General features: G+C 38.6%; 2 protein-coding genes across 3 annotated transcripts in view; both read right to left on the reverse strand.

Moving 5' to 3' along the window:
* Nucleotides 1-6,693, reverse strand: part of tmem131l (transmembrane 131 like) — a 31,270-nt gene extending 24,577 nt beyond the window's left edge. For both annotated transcript variants that reach the window (XM_063475958.1, XM_063475957.1), the window contains exons 1-3: nucleotides 6,527-6,693; nucleotides 5,698-5,771; nucleotides 321-364 (exon numbers count right to left, since the gene is read on the reverse strand). In XM_063475958.1, coding sequence (XP_063332028.1) covers nucleotides 321-364; nucleotides 5,698-5,771; nucleotides 6,527-6,650 — 242 coding nt within the window. In that variant the 5' untranslated portion in view covers nucleotides 6,651-6,693. The remainder of the gene's footprint in view (nucleotides 1-320; nucleotides 365-5,697; nucleotides 5,772-6,526) is intronic.
* A 2,713-nt stretch (nucleotides 6,694-9,406) lies between these two features.
* On the reverse strand, nucleotides 9,407-23,486 carry mnd1 (meiotic nuclear divisions 1 homolog (S. cerevisiae)). The gene is made up of 8 exons (XM_063475187.1): nucleotides 23,398-23,486; nucleotides 22,852-22,917; nucleotides 22,306-22,363; nucleotides 19,464-19,612; nucleotides 17,944-18,018; nucleotides 17,734-17,848; nucleotides 11,272-11,316; nucleotides 9,407-9,646 (listed from the first exon to the last, which is right to left on the reverse strand). The coding sequence occupies exons 1-8, from the start codon at nucleotides 23,398-23,400 to the stop codon at nucleotides 9,540-9,542; spliced, it is 618 nt and encodes a 205-aa protein (XP_063331257.1). The 5' UTR covers nucleotides 23,401-23,486; the 3' UTR covers nucleotides 9,407-9,539.
* Between the last annotated feature and the right edge of the window lie 246 nt (nucleotides 23,487-23,732).

The raw sequence follows: 23,732 nt of genomic DNA on the forward strand, positions 1-23,732 counted from the left end.
TCTGTGTGAAGAGAAAAAACACGTCACCCAGCAGCTACAGTTTAACGCTGCATATTACACAAATCCCTTGATGCAGCTCTTCTGTAATTTGTATGTTGTTAAACATGCTCAATAAGCATATAAGAGTTTTTTGCATTTGGGTGGTAACAAACCAAAAAACATCTTTAAATATAGAGCTTACAGTAGAATTTTAATTTGCACCCTGCTAAAGAAACCCTTATGTATGACAAGATCTCTATGTAGGTTTGTTATTTGTTGGTCATCATGCGTCTTGTTGGCAAGTCTCTACCTAGGTATTCAGTTTTAGCTGATAAGCTTACCTGTCCTCGAGTGGAAGACCCTCTTTTCTTCGCTCCTTCTCCACCTGAAATTTGATGAAAAAAAAAAACAAAACAAAACAAAACAGATAAACCAATTTGCATCAAATTTGATTTTACTGTGAACCTGGAACAGTCAGTGGAAACTTAAAATGGCATTAAAGCTTGTGCATCCTGGCTCTAATCTCATGTCTGCGAGTGTTGGTGGACTGTCATGCAGTTCTTAGAACAGGGCAATAAGCATCTGGTTTATGGATGACTACATCTTCTCTCTACTAAAAAGGGCGTTTTCAGCGTTTTATGTCTGAACTCATCTTTACAATGGACCCCCCTCAATCTACACACAATACTTCATCCACAGTGACAATGCAAAAATGATGTCTTTCACAGAAATATCCCATTTAAGTAGGTATTCACACTTGAGCTTATGTGTATCCTAAGATCGCCCTGAAGATGTGCTTCAACTTGTTAAGACCTCATGTGCCCCTAATTCAATTCACTGAATAAGCTGGGAAGGACACTGTTTGCCTATAAGGTCTCAAAGCTGATAGAGTAAGTCATAGTGAAAACTAAGCCATGACCCAGCCTTGAAATATTTACGCAGACCTGTGAAACAGGACTGTTTCCAAAGACTAATTTGAGGAAGGATACAATGTCAGCACCATTATAAGTTTCCAGATCATGTTAGCCTCCATCATTCTCACAGGGAAGCTGTTTGTAAGCAGAGTCTTCATAGACTTGAGCACACAACCAAACTGATTAATTGGAATTGAGAATGATGAACTTCAGTTTGACAATGAAGATCATCTAGACTTCCTTTGTAATGCTGGGAGGACCTTATAGAAAGACAAACAATGGTGCAGCACTCACCAATCAGATGGTAAAAGAAACCATACATAACTAAGTCACAAAACAACCCACAGGGGGCTCGTCTCAAGACACCTGAATAAATCAGATCATGAAAAGCAAAATCCTCAGGTAGCCATGGCTAAACAGTCTGAATAGTAAACCTTTTCCACCTAACGTTAGGTAGTTAATTTGTGGGTTTGACCATCAATTGAACTGTTTAATTGGCACTGAACACTACACCATCTGAGAAAGTATGATATACAACCAAATTTGTCATAAGTAACAGTCTTTTCTAATTCTGTTTTGTTCAGTTTACCTAGTATTACCCACCGGCTTATAGATGAGTTTGTCCTGAAACAAGGTTCTTGCACCTCTCAAATGGCTGAAGTCATGACAGACAGCATCTTTAATGTGGTTATGAGCAGGTCGAAACATAATCTCAAAGATGAGAGCAAAACCCACTCGGAGCATGTGCATTGTAATCGTGAATTAATCATCTGAAAACTTTGGAAACTTGTCATTTGGGACTGGGGAAAAAAACGCATCGTTTTAATTTATACTCCTAAATATTATTTTATTTCATTTTTATTCTGACGGTCCTTTTGAGTAATGTTGAAAATACATTTGATTATTTTCAAAGTCTTATGTTTCTTGGGTCATTTGCTGTAGGAGGCGTCAACAGGGTGATATTCACAGGTGGGCAGACTTGAGCAGGTGAGGTACTGGAGCCTCGAAGAGGTTTGCCCACAGGAAGTGAAGATAAGAGTTACTGAGATAATCGTTGACTAATCAAAGAAAAATTGGCAGATAAGTCGACGACTATGATTTTGGTGTATTCCAATTTCTGTGAACTTATACTGTCAGCATTAACAACAATCTTTTAAAGGTTTTCTTTTTTTTTCTTTTTTTTAAATTAAACTGATCCATGTTCATGATAAAACACTGACTGTTTATATAACTTTCAAAATCTGCACACATTTTCAGGATCATCTTTGCCCACCCAGTTAAATTAATAAAGTACTGCAAACTACATCAGTTCAAATCATTTCTGTTTGCAGCTAATAAACATCACACACCAATAACGGGAACCAAACGTGGACAACACAAAAACGCAGGAATATCTCTGAACAACTGAGTTCATACATGAATCGGCAGGGCAATGAAAATGAAGAATAAGTGGATGCCTGCAGTGACTATTACTCACTACTACATTAGTATTATGTGGTAGCAAGATAAAAATAAGAAGATAAAAATAACAGTCCATCACTACTTGTGTTATGTAATAAATACTTTGCACATATTCATTTAGGTGCAATGTATTTACATCTCAGTTTCATAATTTCATTTTCAAATAAACTGTAAATTACTGCATGTTTTAGTGGCATTTAACAAAATGTCACTTTTTTAAAAAAAAAAAAAAAAAAAAAGGAGGAAATACATTTGTAGATTTAGAATTGAACTGTAGAAGACCTGACCATTACAGCTGATTGTAAAATAACATAGGACAACTTGAATGGCGTTATAAAAGAAATTTTTGAAGGAACATTTAACAGATTTAAAAATGTCTTATCTGCACAAAAACTGGTTCCTATTTGTATCATATTGGCAACCAAAAACCCATAAGCGAAATTTAAATGCTTTACAAGCAATGGATATAGAACACTATTAATCACCATGAAAAACAACTATGCTCTTTAATTCTTCTTTTTCTGATGCACACATAGGTTTCCTGCAGAATAAAAAGCATGCTACCAGTCATTCCTTCCAGTATTACATTTGTGTGAATTAGGAATCGAGTTACCCAAAACATTTCCCATGTACTAAGCACTGTTTTATGGTAACAGTAGTCATGGGAATATTTAACTGAAAGCTGTTGCTTCTGTAAGAGATCTAACCCTGATTTCTGTAATAAAGGTGTGTAATATGCTCGGCATGCTCAGGGTAACAAAGGCCCGTGTCACCATAACATGAGGAAATCCTTACAAGTGCAACACTTCCTTGGTCCTATTTTGAAAGTTCACTTGCTGATAAGGGAGTGCCCTAGGTCTTCCTACCTCATATTTTACTGTCCTACTGGCTCAGTAGCTAGGCTTCTTTTCTGGCAGGTTCACAGTATAATTTAGGTGGCGATGGGAGTCCTCGTCTTTACATTCTAAAGTAAGCTGGAGGGCCACTCTAACCAGAACCTGCAGCAGATGGAGAAGTGGTTCATGTGCTGCTAAGCAGAGTTCACCAAGGACGCAAAGCACAACAAGGACTACTCTCAGCAGCTGCAGTCTGAGACAGTGGACTGGAGTGAACGTGCTGGATGAGAGGCTAACCGAACGACAGCTGATTCATTTCTCAGCTATTTTTCCCCCCTCTTCTGCTATTTGCAGAAGATGAACGTATACACTGAATTATTTAATAACTGTGAAACTGCATGAGTCTTCTTTCAAGACAGACATGCACATAAACATATTGCCACTGCAAAAACAGCCCTGGGCAAGACATTGAAGCTAAAATTAGTCACAATGGAAGTTAGATCCACAGCTGTTATTGTGCAAGTGTGGAAGTTTCTGGTGTTCCTCCAAATAGGCAATTTTTAAAGCAATTGATGTTTCATGCATAGTGCTCAAGCATAGTATAAATTTGTGTAAAAAAATAAAATAAAATTCAGCCATAAGAGAAAAATGCAGAAATTTCCATTAAATGATGTAAGGCAGACTTATCGCCTTCGCTGCACACGGACCAGTGAAGCCACAAAAAGCCCTGGGGGGTGTGTGAGTGGGTGAACGAGAAACAATGTAAATTGCTTTGTAGAACTGCTAAGGGTAAAAATGCTTCATAACAGCCGACCATTTAACCACATAAACCTTTCCCCAGCATAGCAGAAACTACAGGCCTCAGCCTGAAAAGCTCCAGCTGATGTAAATTTCTTTCAAGAACTCCAACACCTTTAATAGTTCAACTAAATGAAACAAAACTAATTTCACTAGAGTGTGCACAACAATAAAATAACAAAAGCTTATGCTGCTCACTACAGCAGCTGAGCTGATAAAGCATGAAAAGGAATATTCACAAGCACAGCAGCAGTGTTTGTAAACAATGAGTGCAGAAATGACAAAACCCAAACAGGAAGATGAAGCAGATAAAACTGCAATTTATTTAAAATTACCAGGGAACTTCAACCAATATCATTAGACCCGAGGCCAATCTAAACACGTGACCCATAACACATGTTAATGGTTACAAAAAGCACAATGTGGTCACAAAGGAAATGTGCAGCAGTTACTGCAAGTATTACAGGAATGTATTTACAGCCCAGATTTGATTCTGACGATATATCTGCATATATTACACTGCATCTCCAGCATCACTACTTCAGTGAGCCCACAGCACTGGGGTAGACGATAGACATCCATGTTATGCTCTGTTTCACATAGCTCATGTAACTGAGACAATCGCTCCATCCAATACTACATATGACACTCAACAATGTCAACAAGCCAGTCACCTGCCAACTGATCTGCAAGGTAGGGCTAAGTGTGGAAAAAACAAAACACAAAAGAAACATCAAATTCCTCCCCTCAGCATATGAATTATTTATCAGTGTATACAGCTCACACTAAGAACTATCTGCAATGCTGAATCGACTGCTTCGGTGTTATCTCTGGTCTCTGGTCTATGGCAATTACCGTAGGGTGCACACCACAAAGCAAGCTTGTAAAAACTATACTATACAGTGGCAAAAATAAACTCTCTGCAAATGTTTCTGTGCAAAGGAGGCCGGCTTTTAATCTTTTAATTGGACACAAAAGAATAATATTGAACTCTTTAAAAAAAGAAAGGTATGCAGATAGTTTAGTTTGCATCTAGTTTTTCACCTAAAGCAGCCAAACTCTCAACACTGTCTCCTTGCAGAGTTTTTCAGGAAAATGCCACACTCCCCTTTCAGGTAACCTGACAAGCCAGCTGGTGACTTCATGATAGGTTTGTCAGTAAACACCGAACTTGTGCTGTTTACCCTTGCTCTTGCCTCACAATTACATAATCATCACAAACACCCACTTGAAAATGACTGGAAGTACTTAAAAAAACCCAACAACAACAAAAACAACAAAAAAGAACTGCATAACCTAGACTAAAATGTGTGAACCACAAAGCCGGAAGCAACTGCGAAGAAGCCTTCAGGCTGTCAGCGTGTGTTACTAACTGAACTCCACAATGGATAGCACGTACAAAAGAAAATAAGGAGGAGCCACATGGCAGGTGACCTCCCGCTCTGCTTTCACTTTGGAGTTGTTTAATGAACTGTGACTACTAGCAAGATAACTTTTCTTGATAACTGTGTTGACAAAATCGTGGCGGGCTATTGACGAGTTTTCCCCTCTCAAACAGACCCAACTCAGTCTGCAAACTGAGTCCAAAAACATCGGTGATGCTTTAACCCACACGTGTTCACTCATGCTGTCTGATGAGCTCTTTTTTTTTTTTCTGAAGTGTGCACATACAGAGCCAAATACAAACACAGCCATTAGAAGGTACCTACCTGAAGCGGGACTAATGGCTCTGAATCCTCTGGTTGCCAGACCTCGACTACGCTGGGCGACATCTGACTCAGAGCTTTGTAGGGAACAAGAAATCAAATTAACAGTTAGGTGCTGCCCTGGGAAACTGGGCAACATGGAAAACAACACACTCTGGTGGAAATGCATCCAAAGCACCCGAAAATATAATAATTATAACATAAGTAATTAAACCTGCCAAGCCACAGGAGCATTATCTCTTATTACGAATGAATCAAGGGAAACGGAGTGGATGAGAATGACAGGCAAGTGAGGAAATGAAGCCTCACAAAGGCTGTTTGCTAGCTGCTTGTTTAGCAGGGGGTTAGCTCGGTGGCTAACGAACTTGGGGAAACATCTCCCCTGCTGCTGCAGTAAACACGACTGTATGGTCATGTAAAGGGCAGCTTACAACACCGCGTAGATTTATTACAGTAACAGCCGCTAAGTGGACGTTCATAGTCTCGACAACCCGCTCCTTCCCTGTCTGAGCAACTCAGTTTCGTTAAATCAAACAGCAGAGGGGAATTGGAAGCTAGCAAGAACTAACATTAGCGGGGTGATAAAGCACTAGCTACAAACCTCTCCCGAGTAAAAACAAAAGAAAAAGACAAAAAAAAAACACCACTTTAACTTTTATTTTCATTATTTTTCACACACTTAGACTGGCTGTGGACATTTCAACTCGTTTCTCGTCTTCCACAATAACAGCCTAGCAAAATTAAAGCACATTTCTTCTCTTTTTTTTCTCTGCAACGGTCGCGTGAACGTACCAGCCCCCCAAAGCGGAAAATAAAGACGAGTATAACAAACCTTGGAGCTGAGCACCTCCGTGCTGGACGCAGGGTAAAAGTAACTGTAGTATTCCTAGTAGTATATTGATCCACGTTTTCCTGTGACAGTGGCTGCCTTGGTGGAAGTCTTGTAGCCCCGCCATGCTGCCCTCTCTGCTAGCAGCCTGCCTTGTGTTTCGCTGCGTTGGTCTTTCTTTCTCTCAGCAAGCAGAAGCAGCAGCAGTTCCGTCCCTCCCTCTCTCCCTCCCCGCCTGCTCAAGCAGACTACAGGCACTGCAGCGAGGCACGAGGTAGAAAGCCAACAAATACCATTAAAAAATAATAACAAGTCTTTATGCAACCCACAATAAAACTGTAAAGTAGCCGAATACTCGAGGTGAAACAACTGATCAAATGCTGTATTGAATCAAATGCTGATATTTCTGACTAGCTTTAGTTAAGAGCTGCTATTTGATATTAGAAATTAAAACATAGTTAAACTTATCTGCACTTCAACCCTGCTAGAACACATCCCCAGAGGGTACAGTTCCCCCTCCCCACTGAATGGCTTTACATAGTAAAGTACAGAAAAAAATAAAACAAAAATTACAATTAAAAAAAATAACTTGAGTATTATTTTAAAATGCACTGCTATTAATGGCAATACACCAGGAGATCTCAAGCTGAGTGGCTTATAAAGCATTTAAATGCTATTGTAGATCAGCCATGATCTGTCAATTTAATATACATGTACTAACAGTAGGTGGAAAAATTGAGATTCTGGAAATACTATCTGTAAATGAGATCTGCTTGGGCTTTATGAGATAGAACATAAAAGTCTGACTTACACATGGAGTCAGGGTTCATGTTATAGCATATACAACTAAACTAATAAAAATATTAGTGTCAGGTATAGAGAGCCTTTCACTCTGGTTCCTTTTAATCCATATTCTGCTAATGTGTTTGACATTTTTACTACAGACGTATTCTCCAGTCCTGCTACTTTTACTTAGTGTCAGTAAGTAAATACTTCTAACACTGCTGGTGGCACAGTATTTCCAAGTGGGAAGTGACTAAATACATTAAACTCTACTTAATTTTAAGATAAATGTTTCATTTCAGGCCAAGATATTTAAAGGAAACTTTGTCTTAATCTAATAAGCATACACAGCACTTTAAAAGGCTAGTAATAATATAATAATGCATAAGCTTTCAAGTTGAGTATTATTAAGATTTTACAGTGTAAAAATAGTCTTCTAATATATTTGCCCCCCGTCCAGATTAATCCTGTGTGGCCTTGGCAGGCAGTTGTGTATTAAACAGTAACTTCCCACACCTTGATCTTCTTCAGCAGTAAAACGCAACCTACACTTTGATTCGTAATATAATCGCTTAGTCACAGGGGATATTTCACTTCATTTGTGTGTGATTCTTTTTACTGAGGCGAGATTTGAATGCAGGAATTTTACACTGTTGTACTGGCAGTGTCAGCATGTAAATCGAGAGTTGAAGAAGGTACTGAGGAGCATTTGGAAATGTGAATAGAAGAATAGAAATTGGCTGGGTTTCAAACTTTCTTCGCAGAAACGTAGGCAAATGCATGTAATAAAAGTCCTTTACACTCCAGTTACACCACTCTGATTTCATATGTTCATATGGGGAGAGGGCTAAGTCCTTGTGTCAGTACTGCTCTGTTGGTCTCTTTTGAGGGCCAGGCATGTTTTAACCAGAGAAACTGCAAGCTGCGATTACCAAAAACTGTGCACAGTGTTCTCAGAGTTTTGACATCCAACATGTCAAGCCTGTGAATCACAGTACAGGTTGGGCAGGTACACACATGAATACATACAGGTTATTCTTGTGTGGGTGTGTCAGCTCCCTCAAACAAACTGCTGCTAGGCATTTCGACTATTTATTTTGTTCCAGCCTTGCTGTAGTCATCAGTTCCAAGAAGGTGCTTAGAGTTGCCCCAAAAATATAACTATGGACATTCAGAGACTGGATTAGATGAGTCTTTATCATGCCACTAACTACACTTACAGTAGTAAAACAGTGTCCTTTAAATTAGTAACTAACATCTGTCTCACATTCATTAATGCAGGAAAAAAAAAAACCTTAGAAGAAGAGGCGAAAGATCAGATATTACATTTGCATGTCATTCATTTACTGGAATAAAAATGAAACTGATGAGCACAGCAAAATGAGCACAGAGCTCATTTGAAATTTAAATCAAAGAACCCAGACACATTGGCCTTCTCAACTAGGTCACACAGTAAACAAGACACACAACTGCCTATTTTGCATCTGGTTTGACAGAAAAAAGGAGCAAAAAAAAGAAGGTCAATAGTCATTCTAGACATGTTGTGACAGCAATGATCTTTTTTGATCATCCAGAAAGTGAGTCCTGAAAAAACACAACAAAAAAACAAAACAAAAAAACCCTAAAATTTCAGGGCCGCTTTTGTAAAATTCCAGTGACGATTATAAAAGAAACAAAAACATCAAAGATAAGGCACTTGACACTGACCTTTGTAATTACAATACAACTAGGAAAGCATGCCCTGTAATACTCCAGGGAGAGAGAGAGAGAGAAAAGGAACATATCTAAGAAAAAGTGCACAGGCATTTGATTCCAAACCATCTGTTTAAACCATACAAACGCGACCACTGGCAACACAAATGCAGTAAGTGTCGATTCCTTTCCATCATCTACTCGGAGCTCTCAGTTTTCATGCAAACAGGTGTCCCAAAACTTTGGCTGCTAGCTTGTGTTTATCACAGGACCCTGTCAGCCCTCACAGCCACTAATGGCGTTTCAGACTCTTCTCTGGTTGCACCAAAGCAACATATCCACTGATGAAGTCCATTTGCCACCGCAAAGTCACTGACATCTGTCCTTATTCAAAATCCACCCGAGGGCGCGAGTGGAGCGTCTGGTGCTTTTATTTTCACTGAAACACACAGCACAGAAATTAGAAATGCAGAGACCAGGTAGGTAGGTGTCAGAGACCGAAACACATTACTCCATCGCTGCGTCCATGACAAGCTGGCAGTCAGTCCATGTAGTCGAAGTCCTCCGGGATACCAAAGGCTTTATCAATGCGGCTGTTATCAAAGGCAAACTTCTTCTTTGTCCAGGACTTTATGGCGAAAACATTGTCTGAGAACAAGAGTAAAAAAGAAACATTAAACACATGAAATATAAATGAAATGTCAATTTACAAATATATACTGTACATTTACAGCAAAAGGAATCTGGACTGCTCATTCAGAAGCAAGAAGAAAGCCGGGTTACTATGACTGGTTAGTGCGGCAGATTTAGATTATCTGTTTTCTCAGTTTAGTGAATATCATGTAAATTTAGGAAACACAAACTGCCCTTAACAGTCATTTGACATTTCACATCCAGCATTAACAAGAAGTCAAAGAACTGTATATATACACACGACATCCTATTAGCTTCACTCTAATTTCAAATTCCTTAATGATGTATGTGTATATTCCATATATAATATAATATATAATAATCCATTTAACTAACTCAAATGAAACACATCTTGATGTTTTATGGTGGTGAATTCACCGTAAAAGCCTCATGTGAAAATAGTTTAAAAAAAGAAAACATTTTATATGTTATATATATATCTGTGTCCTATTCTTAAATAATAGCAATAAAAATAACAGTTTCACTAAAAACAAAATGTCTATTTCAGGAAAACATTTTAGCAGCTGAAGCTCTGAAGTCTCCAGTTTCAAAAGCAGAACAACTTCCTGCAGACTAACAACTGATCAGGAGCTTAAGCCAATGAACGTTGACTTGCACTTTTAGCGATGCCTTTCACTTCACTTCTGGAGGATTAGTTTTTACTGTTCTCCAGTTTTGATATGACAAGCGATTAAATGTGTCGAGGCTTGTGTGGGCAGCCGCAGACAATTCATGAGCAGGCCAACATACAGCAGCAGTGTTTTAAAAACAAACAAGGTGCGCAAAGTTGCAGCTGCTTTTTCCATGAAACCTTCAAAATTTGTCTTTGCTGTGTTGATTTAAGTGTTTAGCCACAAACCCTGACCAGACCTGGTAAAATAGTAGCATTCTCTCTAACAGCATAACATGAGAACTTTATAGCTCGTAGTAAAAGATGTTACTGTGCAAATTCAACAGCTGCGCTACGAGGAAACACTTATGCATGTTTGTTTCATACTGTCCAGCTCAGAAAAGAGAAGTACTAATCGTGAATGAGGCAGAAATGACTCACTTTGGTTTTTTTTAACTGAGCTTCCTTCCATGAAAGCAAAGCAAAAGCTCTCCAACCAAAACTGACAACACCACTCTGTTGACCTGCAGCAGGCAATGTTGATCTAAAGAGTCAAAAGACCGCAGGCATCGATGGCTACCATGATCCCTAAAGGTCAGCTGTGTCCAAGGTTACCACTCAAGTCAACAAATGTACACACAGAGTCTAAGCGCGGACTACTTAGAGCGACAGCTGGACTAGAAAGCGCCATCGCAGATTTCATTTTAATGCACAAAGTCCGACTGCTGTCATCCAGCTTTTTTTTTTTGGACTAACCAGAAATTTCAAACAGAAAACAGTAAACCAAGATCAATCAACAGTCAGCAGTCCAAAATCCACAAATAGTGACTACAAAATAAAGCAACTCTCACTTTATAAACAAGCACTACAACCAGATATTGGGCATTTTATGTTCTTGCAGTTTAAATCCAGACCATTACATATCTATATATATTTAAAAAGAAGAAAGAAAAGAAATTAGCAGACTCACCTGTCCATCTGGAAACAGCTTCTTTTGCTATAACATTTGATTTTTCTGCAAAATAGAATTTTGGATTAGTATGTGCATCCAACTAGTCAGTAACCACTTATATAGAGATACAAGATAAGCGACCCCCGGTGCAAAAGCACACAGGTTTGCAGCTGGAAAGCATTTAAACGTTTTTTTCAAGGCATCTACTGAACACCCAACGAAGTCATTACAATAACATCACTCCAAGTTTTGCTTCAGCATGTCATTAAAAGTGTCATGTTTGCACTGTTGCTGCAGCTGCTGTTGAGGTGTGTTGTTTGCATTCAGTACATTTAATAACCTTTGTAACATGTTTTGAATGCTATTTCCTATGATTTGTTTCTTATGACCTTTGGTGTTTGCAAGCAAGGCTCACACACTGTGCAAATACAAAATGCTTAATGTGAAAACGTCAGCTGACACGGAGGAAGTCTAGTAGATTATATAAAACTGGGGAAAACACTGAAAAAAAAAAGAGGAAAATAAGCTTGCAACACAAGCACAAATGAAAGCTGGCAACAAACCATCCCCTCTGAGGAGGAAGTGGTGGTCAGGGATGTGATGGTTGGGTGGCCACAGCTGTGCTGTATGACTAAGTGGCGGTATCCTATTAAATTAAAGTGGACACTAACCTACTCATCCCCTACAGCTACAGCGGCGCTTGAAAGAGCGCTTTATACTGTAAAAAAGTAGAACGGAGCTGAACAATATGTTCCCACTGGACAGCACTCAGAGTGAAGTTTAGATTAAGCATAAAAACACAGATGACATCAAGTTTCCACTCACCTGGAATAATCACATCATATTCAAGTAATACAAAAAATAAAAAATAATGATAACCTTTTTCACAGACATTAATCTGGCTGCTGTATGAGTGTGAACTGTTCTACAATAGGCTTGAATCCAGCACAAATTATTTCAGTCCAACAGCTCTGGATAGTTTCTCTCCGATCTGTCCTTCTGGAAGCTTGAAAAGGTTCAGTCCCAGTAAAATATCCGTTTGGATCACCAGAACAAACACTGCTCGTGAGGACCGTTTCAACACTTAACTGATATTGCGTAAAAATAAAACTGAATTTCTCCAGAAACAAATCTGAGTAGGAAGTGAATTAATTCAACAATCGCTGACTCAAAGTTGGAGAACCTGATTTCACTTTATGGTTAAAAGTGTGTAGCTAAACGAAACACAGCTGCTGGGTGCAAGGTAGAAACGTTTCACGCATCGAATGCCATGGCTCACAGACGCACCACTTTTTATTTTCTTAAATACTTAACTTATTTTTCTTTATCTGCTCACTAATCAACAGAAAAAAGTTAACTGTAGATAAACAAGGTAAAGCAATAGAATTTTTTTATCACCCTTGTCTGGATATTAAGATGGGACCCTAATGCCAAGTAATATATAAAACGTTTAACATAATTAAAAGTTATGCACTTTGCTTTGTGTGCCACAAAGCAACATATGAACTTTTATTATAATACACAGAAGAAACAGAAAAGATGATCCCCCCCAAAAATCTTCTTTGTTAAAAATAAATAAAAATCATATTTTTAATCACCTATAAGCCCACTAATAAATCTGTACTTGTCTGACTTCCTGTTACTGTGGTTACATATAAAATGCTGATTTCTTTGCCTTTACTCTGTCTTGTGGTTTGCAAAGCAGGTTACTTGCAAACTGAACAAAATGAACACACCGATTAAATCCACCCCCACGTCTGGTTAGCTGTGGTGCGTCCTCTGCTGCATGTGGTGCAGACACTGGTGGAGTATTATAAACGATGGAGCTGGAGCTGCTAGCACACCGATACTCTAAATATCTGTTAGGCTGACATTAATTATTAATATTGGCCTATTTAAATACAGTCTGGGCTCAGTTACACTGGAATGGTTTCTGTTGGGCTATTTAATGGTTTCATTCAAAACTTATTGGTATCTATGGGTGTGGCAACCATTGTTTAACATGCAGAGACAAGAAGGCACGAAAGCTTTGTTTTTGGCCAAGTTGCATTTATTGCATTTATTAATAAAGGTCATCTTATCTTATCTTGTTAGTACCGAGTGTTTGTTAGTGTTTCTGTCACTTGGCTTGGTAAATATGTGGAAAGGCATGTTGTGTTTAGGTAAGTCGTGCTGAAGTTAATGGGGCAAACTTACTTCTGGTACTTCAGCATTCTTGCACGTCGCCCGACTTCCTTTATAATTTCTAACTTTGCAAGTCAACTAATTTTCCTTATTCCTACAACTCCTTTACTACAAATCAAAAAAAGAAAGAAAGAAAAAAAAGGCAAATAATGGTTCACAGGTGAATAATAATCCTGTCAATAACAGCATGGGCAACGCCCTTGAAGATATCTAATGAGCCTACATGTGCACAGCTATCACATATGCAGGAACAAGTCTGAGCTCATTCTGCAAGTTCAGTCTGATCCTCTTCAGCAGCAGACATTACATAATATCATACAGCTGGATACTGCTCTCGAGCTTTGTTAACAGATAACCATCAGCAAAGCTCTCTGTGTGGTAAACCTGGCAGTAAAAGACACAAATAAGATCTGTAGACAAGTAGAAAAAAAGAATTTAACTGTAATGGCGAGCTAGTTTGTTCTCAGCCCGCCTGCTGAACTGTTTTGTGTCAATATCACTATGATCTGTGTGAGATGTACTCATAATCATCCATCTAACAAAGAGTATAGATAACTGGCCTTACTCCATCCTCCTTTAAATGCACCACTGATGGCATAACTATTGTTTTACATATTAAAATATAAACAATATTTATTGCTCCTGAAGCAGGTAAAATATAATTTAAGGAGGAACTATGTGCTAAAACCTGTGTTGTAAACACAATCCTAGTCATTTATGATCAAAGTGATTTTCTCAGCAACATTTAAACTGCTTGTTTTATCCTGATTAACTTTGTCTTTCTGCTCAGATTTGAAAATTTGACTCAGCTTCAGTTCAAATCATTTGGGCATTGTAATGCAACATAACAGGGGTGAGACCATGGTCCATTTCATACACTACCCAAAATAAGGTTTCTAAACCAGCATGTGAAGGCGAGCAAACCCACAACGTGGTTGTGTTGCCTCTTTACAAACAACTCCAGACTCCCTGTGCTTTGAAGAGCGTCCGAGAATTCATGAAGTGCAATTTTGCTGGTTTTGAGATGTGAAAGTAACTGTACGACCATTTTCAAGCACCGACTGCAGTCTGCTGATCTGATTAAAATCAAACAGAGAGGTGTTTTTGTCCTTTAAATAAGACAAGGACAAGATTTTTAAAAGCTGCCTAGTTTAAAACAATGCTTCATTAAATTTATTAAACATTATGGCCTTTATGATAGCAAGATTTACCGTCTAGTAAACAGAGACAACACAAGAAGCCCACAACATTTGGTGACTTCAAGCAACTATGAAGTGGTAACACAAAGTGGGTGGGCCATGAGATAAACGTGCCTTAACTTTAAGCAGGACACTGGTGATTGGTATAAGACAAGGTGAGAATTACATTTGAAGGTTACCTAGGCAACTGAAGCCCAAAATGCAGCTAGCTACAAATTATCCGCTTTTATAAGCACATTTAAAAACAATACAGGTTGACCAAAGTGTTGTCTACTTACACAACAAGTACTATAAAAGGGATTTAACACTGATTCATTTTCTCATCAATCAGTAATCTGGCCAATGAAATGTCAGAGAAAACTTTTCCATTATTATTTCTTAGTTGATATTTAGTTTTTTTCAATAAAATAATTAATCTGTATTAGTACCATCCTTCTAGATTACACAAAATAGTTTTGTTAAAGATAGTTTATACTAGAAATGTAAGACAAAAAGAGGTACTATTTTACAGGCCGATGGTTAAAGTGGTGTCCTACCACAGCTGAATAAGTCTGTAATGGCGGTACTGTCGGTTGGTTTAGTGACTTGTGTCAAAGTAATTCGTAAGTTTTGGAAAGTCAGACACTGAAAATGTGGACTAAACAAATGATGCAACACTGTTGCCTGTCAGAATATGTTGGGAAGGCTTAACTATAATACTGAGATTATCATAGAGCAATGGGACAGTAACGATGAGTTCATATCCAAAGACAAAATGAAAACATAACTTGATATGAAGCGGACAGCGTGTACTGGACATCTGGCAAATGAATATTACCCAATAATAAAGTACAAATTGCCTCATATGCCTCAGTCTGTATCATTGCCTTTGACCTGCCCTGGTCGGTCTTGATGTTTTTAAAAATAACTCAAAAATTCTCAATTATAAGCAAAACAAAGAATTGTTACTTTTCAAACACACTCCTATTTAAAAAGCCAGAATTGTTTTTATTGTTTTAAATTTTGCTTCAACATTAACCATAGTTTGGCTCCACTGTAAAGTGGCTGCAAATTCGACGTTTTAGGTTACGTGCAATGGCAGCAATGATGCCTCTCCATCTCATTTCAGGTAGACTGGTCATAAGTAATGTGCACGGTCATGTTGCCATCAGTACACCACAGTGTTGTCACGGTGGAGTGGAAAAAAACTGGTAAGCTGGGAGGTGCAGGTAAACAGCCCAGATATTTGTCTGACACCACCACCAGTCACATGAGCAGATAAAGGAACACACCTCCCATATTGCAGGTCAGACGTAGCATGAAAACAAAGCACTATCAGATTTTTGCAATACTATCAATAGCTGTGTCTGTTTGTGGTTCCCTTATGTAAGGGGTGTGGGACAGCCAGCAAAGGACTCCAAGGCCTTCATATTTTAAAAGCTTTTTAATGCCAGCCCTGTGAGCTGACAGGTCGGAGGTAATAAGGTTCATTTGGCTGCAATAAAAACCTTCAGACTTCTGTGTCCGCAAGAAGAGTTCCACTTTTCAAACTTACCTAACTGCAACAACTTAACCAGTCTGAGGTTTATATCTAAGAAAGTATATCCTGAAAAGCAAGGCGAGTGGCCACTTGTGACCATTTTTCACTCAGACTGAGTCTCTTAATTTGAACCGTGAGAATGTTTGACCCTGCAGCTTGACATGTTTGCTCTCAGCAGTACACTCACTGGTGTCTCACGCAGCAGGTACACACCCTACAACCTTGTTTAAGCTACTTGGCACAGTAAGATCAGCTGAATCCAACCGTGGTAGCTGCTGAAGAACGTCCTTTGCAAACAATAGAAAGTTGGTTGGTAATAATGCGGGTGTTTTTCCTTCTACATTAATCATGAATGCAGTTAAGCACACCTGACAAGCACAAAGACCTGCTTTGACCCGTCTTCATTGCCAAAAGGAAATACTTCCCTTTAGCTCTACAAACCTGATACCAGTGAGGTTAGGTGAACACAGAAATAAAGATTTAAGGTAAATGCAAGTCTGAGAAGCAACAAGTATTTCCAGTTTTAGTCTGCAGAGACCAACAAAATAAAAAAACTAAATTGAGCCAGCAACTACAGTAATGTTGGCGACAAAGACATGGAGAGTACAACTGTTTATATGTTATTTTTAAAAAATTGTTGCAAGTGTACACAAGCACACCTACAAAAGTTCCACTGCAATGAGATAATCAACTGCTGATTGGCACATTTCCCAGGTCACTATTGAATCTTTCATTAGAAATGTTCCCAACATCTGTTAAATGCATTTGAATGCAATGCTATCAGTATCATTAGGGCTATCAGTAAATGGGTGAGGAGGACATTTCAAGGCTGGGAAATCCCACTTATAACATTGACTTGATGCTATTGACAAATGCCAACTGCAGTGCAGCACTGATGACCAGAGGTGCTTTCTGCCACCATTTCCATTAATGTAGCTGTCTCTGTGTTGAACAGATGAACATTTTTCATATCTGCCAACTGCACCAGAGTCTTCTTTGTATCTCCCTGATGCCTGACACCGCGTGGGAGGCTTCGCTGAAACAATATGGCTCCTACGGCACAATTTTGAGTTTATTATCTGGTGTGAAACCATTTATCCACATTAGGCTGAACGCTACAGAAGCTGCTCAGATGCTTATGCGTCTTGGATGATACCCAACTCCTTTTAATAAGAGATCCTCGCTGGATGCAAAACAGTGCCATCTGCATTCATAAGCCCTGTGATGCTAGGAAGCAGCATCTGATTGAATCTTGTTAAATAAACATTAATTTAATAACCACACATGTGCTGACTTGGTCGAAACATGCTTTACACTTTATATTCCTGTGTTAACTTAACATCTAGTGATGTAACAGTTTGTAATCCCACTGATTAGAAAAATCATAGTACAACAGCAGCCTATTATGACTCTAACATCAAATATGACTTCGCCAGCATAGGTCAGATTCACATTTGGATATTTAAAGCTTCACACGGGGCTCCATGCCTCCCATGAGTAACTGTAGGTGATGCGATTGATGCAATAATTTAAAAGTGACCTTTTTTGAGAAACCAGTAGGTCTGCAGCTGTACTCACTCATCTCCTCGACGACCTCAGGGTCACACTCTCTGTACTTCTCCAGCTCGGCCTGCAGCTGTGTGCGCTCCTCTCTCAGAGCCTGCAGCTCCTTCAGCAGAGAACTTCTTTCCTTCTGCAAAGACAAACATCAATTTCACATGCTCAGTGCATTAAAGGGATGATATTCTTTTTATTTCACTGGTTTAAGTTTGAATTTTGTATACTTACTGTATCCTGGCGCCCCACTTTCGCTTTTTCGACCGCTTTCTCTAGGGATGCTTTCCGCTGCTTTGCCTCAGAAATCTTTAAAGTACAACAGTATCAGGTTAAAGCTTTTCTTACAGTACTAATCAGCAGATAACTGAGATTTTCCTGAATTGCGATATAAATAAACAGTAAAGCCGCTTCTGCTGTTAACAACATCGATGTTTCTACTGATAAGTGCTGCAATAATTACTGAGACCGCCCAACAATATGCTGAAACAACTCAACACTGGAGCCCCTGTAAGCGATTAATGCAATAAATACAATCACAAAATCTGAATGGTACACAAATGCTTACCCGTACTAAACTCTTAGCCAATTACAGTGCTGTTAACTTTACAGTTCAATCATACGATATAATTAATGTGGCTGCAAGAGGAAGCTGACTTTTATTCTAACTTTAAATTGCACCTCATCATTTTCCACACAGTCGACACTTTACTCTCGTCCTTCCACTCAAAACATCAAGCATTGCTGCAAAGTCTATGTGATGATCTCAGTGACCAAATGCTGTGATATCGCATAAACAGCGCTATATTGTCACCAAGTGCGGTACAACCAAACATCGTCATTATTTAGTGAGCGCTTGCTGCTTAAGATCTGTCCCAGAAATCTGGTGGCTAATGTTCTCTGAGGAGTCGCCACCCTCACACCATCTGTCAGCCGTGAAACAGGCGAGGGAAGTGGGTCATCGCCAAGGACGACACAGTGGTGAACACATAAATGAATACCATGATTTTTATTATTAGCTACAACTGGGTATCATTTTTAAATGTGGATTTTTTTTTTTAAATGACATAGCTGACAAAAGAAAACATAAATAATAGTGATACTAACTATTAAAGACATTTTTATTGCCATTTCTTATCATCTAAATGAACCAGGACCCGTAATATGGGACAGATACATCAAAATATGTCTGAGTTAAAATTTCAGACTTTAATCTTTAATTGGTTTTGAGATATTCGTGTCCAAAACTTGCCTCAGATTTCAATGTGCAAAGAAAATTGCCTGAAAGTGGGTCAGTGGACCATTTAAAAAAAAAAAAAAAAAAACCCAAAACACCTATATATTGAAATGTATAAGATATATGAAGCTACAATCATTATATATGTGCAAATATATTTGGACCATAAGATTTGTATTCAAGCCAGAGACAGTCGAGCAGAAAAAGTTCTAAAAACGTAGCTGATTTGAGATGGAATGACCTACAACTAAGATATAAAACAAACTCTGACAAGCTTCCTGTTTAATCAGCATCTCATTTGCATTTTCTTCCCATTTCTTTTTTGACCCTCTATTAGCAGAAGTGTCTTCCAGGCACTGTTGACCTCACGTGTTGACCTTATTACTGTAAACTGCGAGGGAGAAGTACCCAAGTACCATCCTGTGAAACCAAAATCACCCCTTCTTATTTTTTGCTGTGGCGCTTATGCTTGATGCGACCTTTAATTGGAAATCAGACTAGAAGGGACTGAGCTCACCTGTTTTTGCAGCTCCTCCAGTTTGTGGTTGCGAGCATGTAAGGCTTTACTGGGAAAGGCCCAGTAATAGTTGGATGTACCTACTCTCTCACAGTCCACCATGTTGTCATCGACAAGGCTCTGCAGCACTTCCTTCACAGTCATGGGAGCTGAAATCAGCAGAGCACAAACATTAAAATGGTGTTTATTTCTCCAGCGCTCAACTGCATGCCCGTGGAGTTGATGCCATTTGGGTACGATGCTTTCTCTTGATTTAAAACTGAGTTATGGCCCGTACAAGCTAGGCAGTCTGTAGCCTTTATATCTGTAAATATAAAATGCATCTGATGCTGGGATTGACAGTGCACTCTGCAGAGGACTTACAAGTCAAGTCATCATAAGGTCTCACTTTTTACTGCTGGAAATGTATGCTGCTCAAATTACAAAACTCAAACCCACACATCTGCAGCCTATCTGGCTGTTTCATACAGATCTGAGTGAACGCTGCATGAGAGGATGTAACAGAGCAGAAGCTACATCTTGAACAGTGTCAGCGGTGAAATGTGATCCTCCTACACGCTTTGCTCCACTGTTTAACTGAAAGAGCTTATCTGCTGAGAGGATGTGGATCCAGCAGCAGAAAGAATTGGATGGAAAACGGGGAACACTCTGGATGGATTAACCAAAGTCCATAAGTGCTCGTTTCTCTTTTTTTCATCTATAAGATTCAAGCAGCTTCATCCTATTCTGACTCCTATGTATGTTATTACCGCTCTTTTTCCCTCCATTCAACTAGTCCCTTTTGTCACATTTCCAACCCTTCTACAGGAAAGCGTCCCCCACAATGTAAATCTCTTATTGCCCCTTCCCCCCATCACGCAATAACAGGGGTCAGAAACATGTGCTTTTAATCATGGCAACGAGATCCAGTTTCTTTAGATTAATGTTGTGTCCATTTCAAAACAGAATCTCTCCTTTGTTCAGTCAAACACGCTCAAGAATTTCATTCTTCAGGGCGATTTAGCACCTAAAAATCTAATTTTGTATTATTAGAAATTTTGCCTCAACCATCAGAAAGTCAGGCTGCAGAACCAAAAGCTTCCAAAAGCCTCTGAACTAAATGATTTCTGCTACTGATAGGTTTGGTTCTGCTTACACACACTAAAGATGGCAATAGCCCCGTCCTGGTTGCCATGGCAATTCTGTAAGCCTGTTACCACAATGTTCACAAAATTCATGAATGTGCAGTGCACGCTGATGCTGTTTGTGCTTATGGTATTCATCCATGTCCATCTATTTGTCATTTTTCTGTCATACTCTAATTCTCCTTTCCATTAATCATGCCTGGACGAACACAATGGTCACTTTTCCATAATTTCAGATATCAGTCTTGCACTAATAACATTTACGGGTCACTTATAAGACGCAATTTAATTCAATTTTATATATATAGCACTAAATCACAACAACGGTCACCTCAAGGTACGGTAAAGGCTCTACAATAATACAGAGAAAACCCAAGAAACAGACAACCCCCTAAGAGGAAGCATTTGGCGACAGTGGGAAGGAAAAACTCCCTTTCAACAGGAAGAAACAGGACAAAAGACACACTGTGGAAAAGAGCCAGATAATAATAATAACTAATGACTACATGCAGAGTGGTGTGTAAACGCAATGAATGAAAAAAAAGATCAGTGAAGAAGAAACACAAATTAAATCATGGAGAGCCTAAGCCTACCGCAGCGTAACTAAGGGAGGATTCTGGGTCACCTGATCCAACCTGATCTATACGCTTTATCAAAAAGGAAACTTTTAAGCCTAATGATTATGAAGTCACATTAATGCAGAGACAGGCACAAGATCTGATTGTGCATGCCTCTTGTGCATCATTGTGAGTTGCTCAGCTCACTTTAAAAAAAGAAAAGAAGAAGACGACGATGACGAAGAAGAAGAAGAAGAAGAAGATGCCGCTAACTCTAACACTTTGGTGTGAGACACCCGCTTTTGACCCATCTCACTCTGCCTAAACTAACCACACGCATTAAGAGGAAGTCTCAAAGTAAGACCTTCATGGGGAAATAAATATGATACAAATTCGCAAAAGTCAGGCTTTGTCTACATTCAACACACAGATTGTGTTAATTTAGTTAAAGAAGGTGCACACAGATCATTCAAAAAAAAAAAAACCAAACCTAATTTATATATATATATATATATATATATATATATATATATATATATATATATATATATATATATATATATATATATATATATATATATATATATATATATATATATATATATATATAAAAATATAAAACACTATAAAGTACAGCTGGATAGTCAAATATTTCCTTAACAAGACTCATCAGAAATGACAAGAACCTACATTTTGATAAAACAGTGACTGAAGATTTGTTTGTTGCTTCCAGCTGTTTCCTTTTCCTCTGAGTTTATTACAAACCAACATCACAGCAGCAAGATCACCTCATGAGCCATCTGGCTGGATGAAATATGAGGCTATTCTGGTAAGTGGATATATATATACATACAAACAAAATCAGAAGAAAGTCTGGTCTAGGAAAAATAAGTGTTTTCTAAAAATAGAGTGAAGTCTCAACCAACCTTTAAACTGAACTACTGTTACAGAGGACTCAAAGCACTTCACCCAGTCACACAAACACACAAACACACACACACACAGTTTTTATCTAAGCCTGAGCACTTTGACTAATATTCACACACAGAAGCTTCAACTTTTTCACTCACACTCCAATCAGCTAACACTTTGTCATCCAGACTAGTGGAGTCAGGGATCGAACCACTGACCTTCCGATTGGAACTGTTGTTCTTTACTCACCTATGCCTTTTGACTTTGGGGCAATCTTCTCAATGTCTTTCAGCTGAAACACATCTTTCTGGGAAGAGAGCACAAGAACATGTTCCAGGATTTAAAAAACAAACAAACAAAATAAAAACTACAATATCACAGAGAAAGAAATTATTTAAAAACCATTACATCTCAAAGAACTGCTTCTGGATGGTAACATAAATAACATTTGCATAAACAGAAAATAAATTGATTTTCTGGTTATTTTAATTTGTGGTTTATCCATGTTAAGGACCGCTTAAGTATCTCATTTTCTGCACTTTTTATTGCCTGATTTAAATGTTGAAAACCAAGTTTCTAACTCAATATTACGGTGCATGGATTTAAACATTGAATCAAACACGTCATCTGCTGCCTGGGGGTGGGGGGTATGTTTAGTCAGGAGATGTATTACATCACGCATGTATAAAGATTAAAAATAATCACATAACAGCAATGACCAGTATGAATAGGACACACAGTAGGACAAAACAGTGGGGATATGGAGCCTGGGTCACCTGCAATGGTAAAACTCACAGATTCAAAGAAAATCTCCATCATGCGAGTTCTCTTCTCCTCCAGACTTAGTCCTTTCTTCTTTGACTGTAACAGGGGGTTAATGTTATTAATCTATATCTGAGGCACTGAGTTACTAACACTTATTATTTACGAGTGACAAGGAGCCAAAGGTAATAGAGATTAGAAGAATGACCTCTTGAAATCTTTCATCTAAACAAGTTGCTTATATATTCAGTGGTTCGCTGTGAAGTAACTAAATGAAATAGACGGCTAGCACGGGTATGACTGGTCCAATGACAGGTAATGTAAAGTTTGTAGCCGTTTACCAAATGTATGATGTGAAATAATAAATGCTGCTTTGTGAAAGTATCGTTAGCGATAGGGTATAAGCTTTTACTCTTTAACATGCTGCTGTAGCACAATCATTTCCCTTGTGGGATCAATAAAGTAACTGTCTATTATTTATCTAAGCTATAAACTAGCTTAAAAATGATAGCAAACAACTACGTAAACGCCGGTGGTCTTTACAGGAGGTACAGCAGGTTAAGGTGCGCTTCTGCTTACCATTTTCGATGTAGAGCTCACCAACAACGACCACTAAAATTAACGTTTTAGCCACCTGAGGGTAACACGAGGCTGTTGTAAAGTTTTTAATGTAAAGAAGAAAGATTAGGCGACGTATAAGCAGAGCGGGGACGCAGCAGTAGCGAATTTCCCGCGGAAGGCTGTGACGTACCAATGTTGCGTTTACGGAACTTCAAAACTCACCAGATGTTTTTTGTGTGCTTAGACTTACTGTCTGTTTGATAGAGATACAGAATCAATAATAATTCCAATATTCTGAATGCTTTCAAAATATTTACTGTTAAAGTGAAGCACTACTTTTACACTCCCCTAAC

The sequence above is a fragment of the Pelmatolapia mariae genome, linkage group LG6 (genome assembly GCF_036321145.2).
Source record: "Pelmatolapia mariae isolate MD_Pm_ZW linkage group LG6, Pm_UMD_F_2, whole genome shotgun sequence".
In the NCBI taxonomy this organism is placed as follows: Eukaryota; Metazoa; Chordata; class Actinopteri; order Cichliformes; family Cichlidae; genus Pelmatolapia; species Pelmatolapia mariae.

What these genes read in the sequence shown, in the direction of transcription:
- mnd1 (XM_063475187.1), bottom strand. An exon ending in TGAGGTCGTCGAGGAGATGA is followed by an intron (nt 11,317 to 17,733) that starts GTGAGTACAGCT and finishes TCTATTTTGCAG; the next exon opens with AAAAATCAAATGTTATAGCA. An exon ending in AGCTGTTTCCAGATGGACAG is followed by an intron (nt 9,647 to 11,271) that starts GTGAGTCTGCTA and finishes TCTTGTTCTCAG; the next exon opens with ACAATGTTTTCGCCATAAAG.